Raw genomic sequence first — 13,740 nt, 5'->3', positions numbered from 1 at the left:
AAGCTCCTCGGGCTCTCATGATAGCTGCTCTGCTTTAGCTGTTGAGGGTCTGCAGTGGAAACACACTGTCTGGCAGCTGATTGTGCTTTTAAACACTGTTTGGGATGTTCTGTCTCATCAACATAATATGCTAACAGAAATATGCATGGTTTGGGGCGCCAAGCTTCAAAGCCTGTGTGTTCACAAAAGACAGGACCATAGATGACAAAACTGGCTTCCTTGCTTTTGATCACCTAAATCCAGGCCTGTTGGCGTTATTCCACGGAATGCCTGCTCCTAGCCACAGCCCTTCCCAGGGCCTTTCCAAGCCACACTGGGCAGGGCGGAGCAGGGCAGCCCCTCCCTCTGCTCTGCTCTGTGTCCATTCTTAGCCCAAGGCAGCTATTGTTCCTGCCATGCTGTTCTTTTGGGCCCAGGTTACTTCTTACTGGAAGCATGTTTATTTCTCAGTGCTCACTAGCTGGCTCACCTCAGAAGGCAGGGCTGCCCGGCCCCTTCTATAGCATCCCAGCAGCTCTTGGCCTATAGGGGTTTCTCAGGCTTCAAGAGCAAGTAGCATCCTGTCCCTCACCCCACAGCTCAGTTACTGGCCTTGCCTAATTACATCATCTGCAGTTCCAAGTGGTGGTGGAGGCTATTGGACAACTGACAGAGTTTTTGTTCCACAGGAATCATGAAACTATGGCCAGACATTCCCACTCTCCCCTTAAATCAGAGTGTGCCTTGGTATTTGAGGTGGGAATTCAAGTTGCCATGGCTTGGAGAAAAGAATTGCTGAAGATTTACCCAAGGGACAGCAATGGTTTTATGAGAAAGCTAGCCAGGGACACTTTTGAGATTTCAGAGTCTTTTGGTAGATGATTAATGGAGCTGAGCAGTGGCTCCAGATAGCAGGGCTCCTCAGCCAGACACGGGTCAGCCAGTCACCAACAGCTAGTTGGGGGAGCCTCTTTGAATGGGGGCCATCAGCCTGGGATGGTGATTAGAATCTCAGAGCCATTTGCTATCCCCAAATGTCCATTAGGCCCTTCTTTGTCCTCTGTGTGAAGATGTGGTTGATGATCCCCAGCAACACAGAGCTAGCTAATCCTGCCTGGGGGCTAATCTTTCAGCTGAATTTCCTGTTCATTTCTGCACAGTCCATCAGTCTTGTCCGTTGCTTCCAGGGAAGGCTAGATAAAGACAACACAAAACTAGGTTTAGTGGGAGTGTTCACATTATGAGTCAGTCCTATTGTCCTTAAAATATAACATTTTTTTCTGATTTGAAAAAATAATATATATTTTTATTATTTTGGAGAAATGCAAAAGGTCTATAAAGAAACATGAAGTCATCCATAATTCTGCCCATTGATAAGATCAATTTTAGTTGGCATTTTAGTGTATTTGCTTCCAAACATTTCAAAGACAAAAATATTTAATTTTGGTGGGATTAAATTAGTGTTTTTATCCTGCATTTCAAAGATTGGCATATAATAAAAAATTTCCCATGTCATTAAAAATTTTTAGTAATCATAATTTTAATGGTTATATAGTATTATATTAACTTTTCAGTGAAATTGAAAACTTATGTGCATGTTTTTCTTTCCAATATTATAATTTTCAAACATAGTAAAAGCTTAAAGAATTTTATAGCAAACACTTGTATACTCATCACTTACATTCTACAGTAACATTTTACTGTACTTGATTTATAACATATCTGTTTATCCATCTATTTACATATTAACCCATCTTATTTTTTGACACACTGAAGTAAATTGTAGACACCAATTCACTTTTCCTTAACTAGAGCGCTGTTAACTAGAGCTTAATTTTTGCTTACAAATGTTTTGAGTTGATTTACATACACTGAAATGCACAGGTCTTAGGTTTACATTCAATGAGCTTTGATAAATGTGTGCATAACTTTCATAGTAAAATAGTGCACTCTATTATTTAGAACAATATTTAAAATCAAATTAGAAGGTCCAAAGGGTGTGATGGCAGGTCATTATGAAATAATATCACAAATAATTGAAAATGTTTTCATATATATTGTTTGAAAGCTAAACAAAATACTAAAATAAATATTTTCTCATACTACATGCACCTGAAAAAAATGAGTGATGAATTTTCTCTGAAAAGTGGGCAACATTTATATATATATATGTATTTTTTGGCTTGGCTTTTTTTTTTTTTTCGAAGTACTTCTAACTCTTTGTATTATTTCATTAGATTAAGGAAATTGCCTCTCTCCCTTTTTTTTTTTTTTTAAGCTGAGCCATCCTGCCACCTGTTGGCAGCTCAGCGGCAGCTCAGCTTGGGCCAGGAATTGAACCGGCGACTCCGTGGCTCAGAGCTTGCACTCTTGAGCGAGCTCTTAACCAACTGAGCCACTCAGCCGGCCCTTAATTTGCCTCTCTTGATGGACTGGTATATTTTTTTCCAGTAGACCAGTGGATGCCAGAAACATTATTTTTAAAAGGCCCTATCTTCAGTTCTGAGAGGCAAATGGCATACATATTTATCGACTTTCAACTTTTCTGAATGCCCAATTGCCACTTAATGGTCACCTACTAAGTGAGTCAATAGAGGCTTCTGAAATGTGGATTCTAATTTGACATTTCTTATAATGCTTGGTGGTGTTGCTGAGTGCCTGCATGGATGTGCATGTTGAGAGTTGGGATTCCTACAGTTCTGGGGAAGGACACTGTTTTTGGTCCAGTCATCGTTTTGGTCTCGCAATGTTCATGATTTTCCATTTTTCTTTTTGCATACTTAGTGATGCAATTAGTGATATCTTGCAGTTTTACTTTATCATCTTAAGCTTTGTTTATTTTGTCATGTTTTTGTTGGGTCTACTGTATTGTATTGTGCTTTAGTCAGCAATTTTCCATCACCAGGTTTTAAAATACATGTCTCTAAGGTTTAAAATGAATCACCCAGCCCAGATTACAAAGCAAATATATGTTATGTTTCCAAAATGTGCACATGCAGTGACCTGTAATTTTTATCTCATGTTCTTTACCAGGAGAAGGTGCCGTTTGATAGGTTGAGTGTGCTGGCGGTCTCTGTCCATCTCAGGTGGGCTTCATGGTCTGGACAGTGCGGCTGTGGCCTTACCCTCTTCGTCTTGGCTGCTGGAAATCCCACCCCAGCTCTGACTTTTATGACTGTACCTTTCTTCAGCCAAAGTGTCTCAATGTAATTTCCCTCCTCTTCTCCTCATTTACTTTGTGGTATTTTGTCCTCTGATAATAGTTTTCTGTCTTTTCCAAGTAAGGACTTTTGCTGTCTGCAGCCTTAGATCCTTTCAGAAATCAGCGGAGTGCCAACATATATTTTATGACCATGAAGTATCTCATGAGCAGAGCACTTTGCAACTATTCCTAGAATAGTTCTTTTGTGCTCTTTTACTAAAGAAAGGAGAGACTCTTTGGATGAGAAAATTCAGCAATTTTGGGCTTAGCAACCTTGAGAAAATAAAAACAGCCCAAACTGTGGAAAGCCTAGAAGGCAGCTCTGAGGTCAGAGGCTGTGACTGGGAGTGAGGATTGGAGTCAGGGTCAGGTTGGTGCCCCATCTCTGAGTTTGAGACACTTTGAACATTACCCAATTTCTGACTGCATTCTTGTCTGTTAACCAGTGATAATAATATATGCCTCTCAGGGCTCTCATGAGAATTAGATTAGATGTGCAAAGAAAGTTTTTGGCATTGTGTCTGGCACTTATAAATGCCCCCCAAATGGTAGTTATTAATATATTATGCTGCCAAACAGAGCCAAGGAGAGAGGGTTTCCTTCCCTTTATGGCCATGGATGGTTTTCCACTGAATCCAAAGGGGGTTTATGTTTATTGCGTCCTGCAGTGTAACTGGTGCAGCTGACTTCAGCCGAGGGCTGTGATTCCAGCGTATGAAGGGGGCCAGTCTTCCTGGGAGCAGTTTCAGAGGCTAGTGGAGAGGGGGGCAGAGGAGGAGGCGTCCTCCAGTCAGGATCTGTCGCTTTGAGCTGAAGGAGAAGCTAATGATTCTTACGCTTCACATCTCATAACACTTAAATGAGAATTTTAATACAGGTAAATGAATCTTGATAACTTCCTCCTAAAAGGAAGAATACCTATGCACTTCCATTTTCTTATTTTGATTTTATAACTGCGTGTGCTGAAAATCAGCCCCGCAAACCCAAACAACTTTCTACATAATAAGAATCTGTAAGAATTCTGAAAATCATCTGCTTACATCTATACCCTCTTTTTCTATATAGACTTGTAATTTACAGCATCCTAATTTTTATTTGCTTCCTTTATTTCCAATCTAAATTTTAAGCCCGAAGTCTGTCTCTGAGACACCTTAGCTATTGAGAACTTGTTAGATTTTTTGAAATTGCTTGGAAGACACTGGATAACTTAAAATAGGAAACATTAAGAATTGACATGAAAGTCCAAATAATTGCCTTACTTCATATTTTATTTAATCATATTTAATACTCAGCAAATGTACCAGCCTTAGATGGATTCAATTGGGATTCACAAACTCACTTTTTTTCCGTTTCAGTAGGAATTTAGAGCTGATTTGCTGGCGATTGGCCAGACTAAAAAGAAAGTAGAATTAAACAGCGGGCAAATTCTCCATGATGGGTTCCGTTTATTTTATAGTCTATATTTTCCCCTTTCCCTTAATTGTTTCTTGGAAGAGACTGTCCACTAGATCTGTGAGTCATCCAGAGAAATGAACTGGCCACAAATAACGCTCATACAAACTGTCCTACACCCAGAGTTTCTTGGCCAGTATACCCAAAGCACTCTCAGCAGGTGAGCCAGGGAAGAGACTACACCCTGGGCTGGGGGCCTTGTAACTGCTTGGCACTTGGTGAGGGAGCCATATGCCAGGACCTGCAGTGCAGTGGGGTGCCGGGTCAGTTCCCCCAACACTTAGGGGGCTTCCTGGTCTTTTTAACCAACAGTGTATGTATAGGTTGTACCTCAAGGACTAGGCTAATTAAAACAATTTCTACTTATGGAAAAAGGCCCAATAATTTTAATAGATATGTATGATATTGGGGGTGGGGGGGCAGTGAATGGGGGAGGAGGTTGTCACTTTGTGAGGGGTGAAAAGGATAACTAGTGCATTGTTTTGTACACCTGAAACTAATGATAATAATAAATAAATAAATAAATACATGGAAAAAGGCCCAAGAAGTCGGTGAATAACTTCTGATAAAACACCACTGCACAGTAATTGCCTCCTCTCACCTCTTTAAAGTATGAATTTTAATTTTCTGGTTTCTTTTGTTCTTACTTTTGCAAAGGAAATAGTATTCACTGTAGATAACCTGGAGACTGAAAAACCACAAAATAGAAAATTAAAATCACCCATAATTCTATCACCTGAAGATGATCGCTATTAGCATTTTGATCTATTTTTCTCTAGTCTACTTTTCTAACACATGTAACACACACACACACACACACACACACACACACACACACACACACACATATATATATATATATTTTTAGGTATAAGTTGAAGTCACAAAATACATACTGTTTGTAACCTATATTTTCCTTTTAATGTATTATACTTCCAGAATCTTTAAGTATTCTTCAAAAACATTATTGTAATAACTCCCACAGTATTCATTTATTGTTATAAAAGGTACTATAATGAGCATTCTTACCCATAAGTGTTTGTACATATTTCTGCATTTTTCTTTAGGGTACATTCCCAGAGATGGAATTACTGGGTTACGATATATATACTTGTCAGGCTGAGTTACCCACCTGAAATGCTGCAGGACCCCCTACTCTCACTCATCTGTGTGTAAGTGCCCACTTCTGTGGACACTAGCTAACATTGGGCGTCATACTTCCTTTGGTCTGTAAATCTCTTAAGTGAAAAAGTAGTATCTTGTTTTAATTGCTAATCATGTGTTTATTGGCCCTTTGTTTATTTTCTTATTAAGGTGGTTTTTGTATTGTTATCAAAATATTACTCTTTTGTCTGTCTTGTGTTAGAATTTTCCCCCCCATTTTGTCATTTGCTTTTTAATACTGTAAATGGTTTCTTTTGATATATAAAAATTTAAAATCTCACCAATCCATCCTATCAAATTTTTTCTTGGATGTTTTGGCTTTCGTTTCAGTGTTATATAAAGACTATAAACCAAGAACAAATAGAAATTCATCTCTTTTCTTTATAGTTCATTTATGTTTTCTTACATCTAGATTTTAAAACTTCATCTGGAATTTTTTTTTGATATATGATGTGGATCTCACTGTTTTTTTCCTGTGTTAAACAGTTGTTCCCCCAACCTATTCCAAATAGCCCATTCTTTCCCCCACTGTTTTATAATGCTACCTTTGTCAATTGTTAAAACATGCTCTTGAATCTATTTCTGAGCTTTGTTTTGTTCCATTGATCTGTCCATTGTACCAGTACTGAACCATCATCAAATAGTACAAACTTACTGTTATTATTCTTCACTTTCAGTGTTCTTGGCTGTTTTTACTAATCTGTTTTTCTAGCTCAGAGGTCAGCAAACTTTCCGAAAAGACCAAATGGTAAATATTTTCAGCTCTGAAGGCCATATGGTTTGTCACTGCTACTCAATTCTGCTCTTGTCGCACAAAGCAGCCACAGACAATAGTAAAGGAGGCTGCACTTCAGTAAAACTTATTTACAAAACAGGCTGTGTGGGTTGATTTGTCCTGAGAGCCATAGTTTGCCAACCCTGTTGTAGGTGAATTTTTTAGTCATTTTGTCAAGTTCTTCCATCCTCTTACCTCCCTCACAAATACACAAAAAGAATTTGTGTGTGTGAGTATATAGATACATGCATACATACTTTTGATGTGTATATGTATATATATGGAGAGAGAGGAATTCGGTTAAAATGACATCATAGTTATAAAATGATTTGGGAGAAATGTGACATCTTTATAACAAAAGGTCTTCCCATCAGACACCATCAAGCATTCCTTTATGTCTATCACCTTAGTTTTATGGTTTCCTTCATATAGGTCCTGCAAATTTCTGGTTAACTTTAATCCTTACAGTGTTTTTCATTGTAATTGCCATTGTGACTGGGATCTGTGTTGGTGGTCCCATGACCCCCACCTCTTCCGTGACTTGCCATAAGGATCACGGGACTCAGAGGCAACTGCCTCTGCATTCAGGGCTCAGCAAGGGGAAAAGACTGATCAAGAGGGCCTGAGGAATCTGCACCCAGGCACCCCTTTGGCTCCCTTTCAGCAGGAGGGCTCACCCAGCATGTGCTCCTTCCTCTACCACCGAAAAGCAGTAACCATGATTGTGCATAGATTTTCAGAAATACTGTCTCCACTTGTGGCTTTCATCTCACATCTAGGTAGTGTTCTTGCAGAGCATGCACAGTCTGTTTTCCATTCACGGAGAGAATGTGATGCACGTGGGGTGGCTGGCAGAAGGCCGGCTCTCGCACTCACCACCTTGGTTGTCACCACAGTCCCAAAATTAAAGCCCTTAGGTTGAAGCTTTGGGAACAGCCTCTCTCCCTGCTTTTTATTGTAACTCCTCTCCATAGTGGATCATCAGAAGTGTTCATCTCACTCAGCTCATTCAAATTAAAGAAACTCCTTCACTGCAGTGTGAAGAATCTTGGAAAACCTATTTATTATGAGTGGAAAAGCTCAAGCCCTTCTTAAGACTTGCTTAACTTAACTTGTCAGAGAAGACTGGTTCTCTTTGTAGTTTGACCCTGCTTTTACCAAAAAGACTAGAGGAAACAAAGCTGCTTCTGCTGCAGGGAATCAGAGACAAGCTTCCACACCCAGTCCCTTGATGGACCAGGGAGCACCCACACTGTGTTGATTCTGTAACCGTCTCAGCCCTTCTCTCAGTTACCTTTTGTCCCCAGGCCTCCAGCCTCCTAGAGGCTAAGGAATGGCTAGAATTTTAATTGTTTCTTAACCCTGAAATTCATCCAAGAAATGGCATGGCCTAGGCTTCTGTGAGTGAGACCCTTAAAATGTAAACAAAGCTGAGTTAATTAACAAAAGATCTGACTGTGATGTAAGTAACTTGTGTAAGGGCCTCCTTCCCCAGCTGTTTTGGTATGTGAGTTGCAGCAAAGGAGTGAAGCAGAGAAGGCTCTGAGCCCCTCCCAAGGTGAGCTCCCCGAGGACTCATGTCTGCCCCTCAGGGCAAAGCTTCAGAGGCCAAGGGGCTGCCATCAGGGAGAATCTCTTCCCATTCACAGGCTTGCCAAGATCTGAGTGATAGCCAGCAAGTCTTAACTTCCCAATCTGCTTTCTTCCAACTTGTCTCAGGATTACACAAATCCTTTCAAGTTTCAAGTTCCTTTGTCTTCCCCTAAGATGCTTCTCGCTCTTCTCCTCAGTTCTTTCTGTCTTCATACTTTACTGTAGCATGAACTGTCTTGCCTCCCTGTTACTCCATTTCAGACATCCCTTGACCCTTTTATTTGTAGTCATGTTTATATTTCAGACACATTTCTTGCCTATAACAGGCAAAAATACATTGTAATATATATAAAACTAGGCAGGGAACTAGCCCACTGACGGATACAGCCAATTTACTTCACAAATAAATAAATTATGAACTCTTAGAGCTTTAAGATGTAGGTTTAGTCATGGGTTGTTCATGGAGAATGTTGCAACTTAGTTTAGTTAGTTCTCCATAAAATAGGGCCACTCTTTTCTCCCTCCCTACCACTTTTTTACCTGACCATTTACTTGTAGGTATTCAGGAAACATCAGTTAAATTTAATATTAGCCCAAACAAAACATAATTAGGAAGGTAAGGCAGCCCCAGAAATATTACATGTCTATTTCCAAAATTTACTACCTGTCTCCTCTTCTCATCTTCCCTCCCCTGGTACAGATTATCCAACCCACCCTCCTTTTGCATTAAACTGAATAATTGAGGAATACCCCAAATATAATAATTAGGGTTTAAAGCCTCTTAGGATTCAAAGACCTCACCAAGCTATTGTATTTAACTGCATTTAAAAGTGGACTCTTAAGTGGTTTATTGATTCCAGTGAAAAAAAGAGCCTCCGTTCACGTGTGTGTCCCTGACCAGTGGGGATGGTGTCTGCCTAGTGCAGGTTTCGCATGTGACTCCTCTGTAACAGAATGTCATTTGGATCTATTTCAGAGTTCCCTGAGAAGAAGAGGCAGTCGGGAAATGTACAAAGAAAAGAAAACCTTTAACCAGGTAAGCAGAGGTTTCATTCTAATGTTACATCTCCTCAAGAGGCAATCAACTCACTTTGAATTCTCTCAAAAAGTGTTAACATTGTCTTTAAAATGTTCAAAGAAGCACTGCCTGCCAAAATTTGGACTCATTCAAAACTTCCATGGTGAAAATTTTCTTTCCAAACCAACAGCTCCTCCCTTTTGTTTCTCATACTGATAAGCCGTTGATTCCTTCAAGAAAGAGAAGATCTTACAGATTAGCTTTGTGTGGAGACATAATTTGGTGCAGTTCAAGGCTCTGGCAGTACTCATAGCTGGTAAAAAGCATTTTGGCCTTCAAAGTCATTCACACAGTAAAATAGTATAGCTACTGTAATGTTGGGTCATTCATAAGGCAATTTTTTGAATTTTTTTTTAAATGAGCAAGCTTAACAGTATCTTAAATTGTCCTAAATGAAAATAAAAAGGTCTTGATGAAAAGTGGTAAAAATGTAGCCCTTTCTATGTACATGGTGTGATCTTCAGAACTTTCTTAGCTTTTCTGAACACTTGTTTTACTGGATTCTTTCTTTTCTTTTTCTTAAAAAAAAATAATTACTGCTAGTATTAGGTGCTAGAGAGAACAAAAGCATTACTGGGATGTCAGCTCCCCAAGCTCTCAGAGCAAGTAGTAATTAGACACAGTAAGTCTGGGTAACTAAGAGCTCTATTAGCCTGCCTCTGTGAATTCCACACTGATTCCCTTTGGTTTCTTGATTTTTCCAAACTTGCTGATCCCCAGAGTACCCGTCAGGGAGGGCCAGGCCATGTGAACAGCAGGAATGCCAAAAGTTCACTGCTCCCTTTCACCCTCTCTACTCCCCTAGTCTCACTTTGGCATCCGCTAATAACAGGGAGATTAAAATCTGTCATCTCACTGCTGTGTGCTTGAAACCTCCTGGGCTTTGAGTATGTTTCAGTGTACTGGCTCTTGACCAGGGAAGATCTTTTCCTTAAAAGGGTAACTGCTGCCCCGTTCTGGAATGAACAGCATGGCATTGCCTTCACCTGTGGGTAAATCAGGCTGAAAACAGCCGCTGCTGCCCCTCAGGAGAGGTTGAGAAGCCCCGGGCACCGGGAATGTGTTCAGTCCCCCCTCAGCCTGCAGTATCATTGAGAAAGGAGTTTCTGTCCAGCAGAGTGGTGGAACGGAGCGCCTTGGGAACTGCAGGTCTGCAAACAAAACTCAAAGGAAACTGGCACCCCGGCGCAAGGTAGGAATGGGAGCAGTCAGCGCTTGGGGTGCTGGCTAGACATCAGACTTGCAAGCCAAAGAATATATACCCATAGCGATATATTTTTGTTGCTTGACAAGGCCTTTTGGCTGGTGGTGGTGGTGGTGGTGGTGGTGGTGGCGGTGGTCCTGTGTGTGTCCTCCCCTCCGTGCCATGCTTGCCTTCTCTGCCTGCAACAGGAACCATGTCATGTGGAAAGTTTGACTCAACCTTCTGCTTTCGTACTGCATTCCTGGAGCTACCTGATGATCTCTTGAAACTATAGCTTGATGTCCTTCAGCTTAGGATTCGGCCTAGACCCCTCCCCTGGAGTTTTGGAAACATTTTAGAAAGCCTACGGTTACAAGATAAGATGGGTAGCCAGCCTTGTGCAGCTTTAGCTGAGGCTGTGATTCTCCATTTTGTTATATTGAGTAACTTCCCGCTCCCAGAACAGGCTGAGTCCAGCTTGCCGGGCCTCCCCTCTCCCACACACTGGCCCGAGAAGGCACAGTGCCTTCTCCAGCTGCCTTCACAGAGTGAAGAAGTCTGACCCCTTTGTTAGATGCACACACTCCCTTGGCTTGAAAGATTATCATCCTTTCAAAAACTGCTTTAGTCTTGGTGGCAGGCTTAGTAGCGCATGGGTATTGAGTAGAAATGACAGCATGCTTTAATCATGTGTCTGAATTCCTGGTGTGTATATAGTTCTTTCCTTAAGGAACAGGAAGACTTTTTGGATATTTTATCGAAACTTAGGTAATCTACAAATCAGACACTTATTAGAGTATGTCATAGAATCTTGCTTCTTTAACTGACCTGGGTTTAGGTTCAAGGGGACAGAGGATAATGGTTCTGGTTTATAGTCAGACTTGGGGAATGGCAGATGGAAGGAAAATGGTGCAAGGTTTAAGGTTTCCAGAAATAAAGGCAATTTGAAGGCTTTTTAAGATTTTCTGCCCTAAGCATTTATAACCAAGTGTTTCAGAACCCTTGTGGACGGCCCAGGTTTCTTGTACCTCTCAGAGATCCTACTCATTTTCTCAAATTGTTAGTTCAACTTTTGGGTAAAGATCCTCAGTAGAGATCTTGGTTTGAGACAAAAGCTTCCTGAACTATGAAGTTCACTTTGCCCCTCATCTGCTCTTTTCTGGCCTGGCCTCTACTACATCAAGGCCTCATAGATGCAAGTTTCCATGGAAATAGGGTCAGGGCATTGGTCACAGCCGGTGGTCCTGCTTGAGGTGGGCAGAGGGCAGAGTTCCCTTGTGGCTGCAGATGACATTGTCTTCCATGACTTCTGTTGTTCTCCTCAGGCATGAAGGTGAATTTCTCTGCTTCAAGGTGGAGATAGGATCACTTAGGTGATTTTGGACGAAGGATAAACACTGGCTATCAAGTTAATGATGGGGCTAAGGGCTCTACCCTGTCTTCTTTCTATTTATTTATTTATTTATTTATTTATTGTGAAATAAACATTTTTTTAGTTTCAGCTGTACAACACAGTGCAATAGTTATACTTTTTACCCCTCAAAGTGACAACCCCCCTCCCCCAATCCCCCCCCCCCCCCCCCCCCATATCATACATATCTATTACAATTCCCTTGACTCCACTCCCACACTATACTCCATGTCCCGTGACTATATATATATATATATATATTTTTTTTTTTTTCACTTATAGTTGACATACAATGTTATACAACATCAGCTTCAGGTGTACAGTGCAGTGATCAAGCCTCTACCCCATTCATGAAGTGGCCTCCCTAACAAGGCATGTGACCATCTGACACCCTACAAAATATTTACAACATTATTAATTATATTCCCTGAACTGTCTTTCATATCCCTGTGGCAATATTGTAGTTATCTGTCTAATCCCTCCCCTTCTCTCTCATCTCCACTCCCCTCCCAAATAGCAACCATCAGCTGTTCCTCTATATCTCTAAGACTATTTCTGTTTACTTTGCTCGTCCATTCAGTTTTTTAGATTCCACATATAAGTGAGATCATGTGGTATTTGTCTTTCTCCGACTGACTTATTTCACTTAACATAATAGTCTCTAGGTCCATCCATATTGCTGCAAATGGTACGATTTCATTCTTCTTTATGGCGGAGTAATACTCCATTGTATAAATGTACCACAGTTTTTTAATCCAGTCGTCTACTAACGGGCATTTCGGTTGTTTCCAAATCTTGGCTATTGTGAATAGCGCCGCAGTAAACATAGAGGTGCATATATTTTTTCGAATTAGCGTCTTGGGTTTCTCTGGATAGATACCCAAGAGTGGAATTGCTGGGTTATACGGTAGTTCCATTTCCAGTTTTTTAGATACCTCCATACTGATTTTCATAATGGCTGCACCAATCTGCAATCCCACCAACAGTGTACCAGGGTTCCCTTTTCTCCACAGCCTCGCCAGCACTTGTTGTTTGTTGATTTATTGATGATAGCCGTTCTGACCGGAGTGAAGTGGTACCTCATTGTGGTTTTTATTTGCATTTCTCTAATGCAAAATCACTAATGATTAGTGAGGTTGAACATTTTTTCATATGCCTGTTGGCCATCTGTATGTCCTCTTTAGAAAAATGCCTCTTCATATCCTCTGCCCATTTTTTAATTGTGTTGTTTTTTTGGTGTTAAGTTGAATGAGTATTTTATAAATTTTGGATATTAACCCCCTTATCAGATATATCATTGGCAAATATCTTCTCCCATTCAGTAGGCAGCCTTTTTGTTTTATTGATGATTTCCTTTGCTGTGAAAAAACTTTTAAGTTTGATGTAATCCCATATGTTTATTTTTTCTTTTGTTTCCCTTGCCCGAGGGGATATATCAGTAAAAATATTACTCAAGGTAATGTCTGCAAATTTACTCCCTATGTTTTCTTCTAGGAGTTTTATGGTTTCAAGGTCTTACATTTAAGTCTTTAATCCATTTTGATTTGTTCTCATATTGGTGAAGTAGGTGGTCCATTTTCTTTTTTTTTTGCATGTGTCAGTCCAATTTTCTCAGCACCATTTATTAAATAGGCTATCTTTACTCCAGTGTAAATTCTTGTTTCCATTGTCATAGATTAGATGACCGTATGTGGAAGGGTTTATTTCTGGGCTCTCTATTCTGTTCCATTGGTCTATGTGTCTGTTTTTATGCCAGTACCAAACTGTTTTGATTACTGTAGCCTTGTAGTATGATTTAATGTCGGGTAGCGTGATACCTCCCACTTTGTTCTTATTTCTCAAGATTGCCGTGGCTATTCGGGGTCTTTTATGGTTCCATATAAATTTAGTATTATATGTTCTA

At 40.3% G+C, this 13,740-nt stretch overlaps 1 protein-coding gene across 5 annotated transcripts in view; it reads left to right on the top strand.

Moving 5' to 3' along the window:
* The window catches only part of MTCL1 (microtubule crosslinking factor 1), a 132,146-nt gene that overhangs the window by 65,813 nt on the left and 52,593 nt on the right, over positions 1-13,740 (top strand). For 2 of the 5 annotated variants that reach the window (XM_019649957.1, XM_019649961.1), the window contains exons 4-5: positions 9,142-9,201; positions 10,358-10,435. In XM_019649957.1, coding sequence (XP_019505502.1) covers positions 9,142-9,201; positions 10,358-10,435 — 138 coding nt within the window. The remainder of the gene's footprint in view (positions 1-9,141; positions 9,202-10,357; positions 10,436-13,740) is intronic. The other 3 variants (XM_019649960.1, XM_019649962.1, XM_019649958.1) reach the window with 2 other exon arrangements.

This window comes from Hipposideros armiger, unplaced genomic scaffold, assembly GCF_001890085.2.
Source record: "Hipposideros armiger isolate ML-2016 unplaced genomic scaffold, ASM189008v1 scaffold_136, whole genome shotgun sequence".
Classification (NCBI taxonomy): Eukaryota; Metazoa; Chordata; class Mammalia; order Chiroptera; family Hipposideridae; genus Hipposideros; species Hipposideros armiger.
Note: the sequence above shows the minus strand (reverse complement) of the source record. Positions and strands in the feature narration are given on the sequence as shown.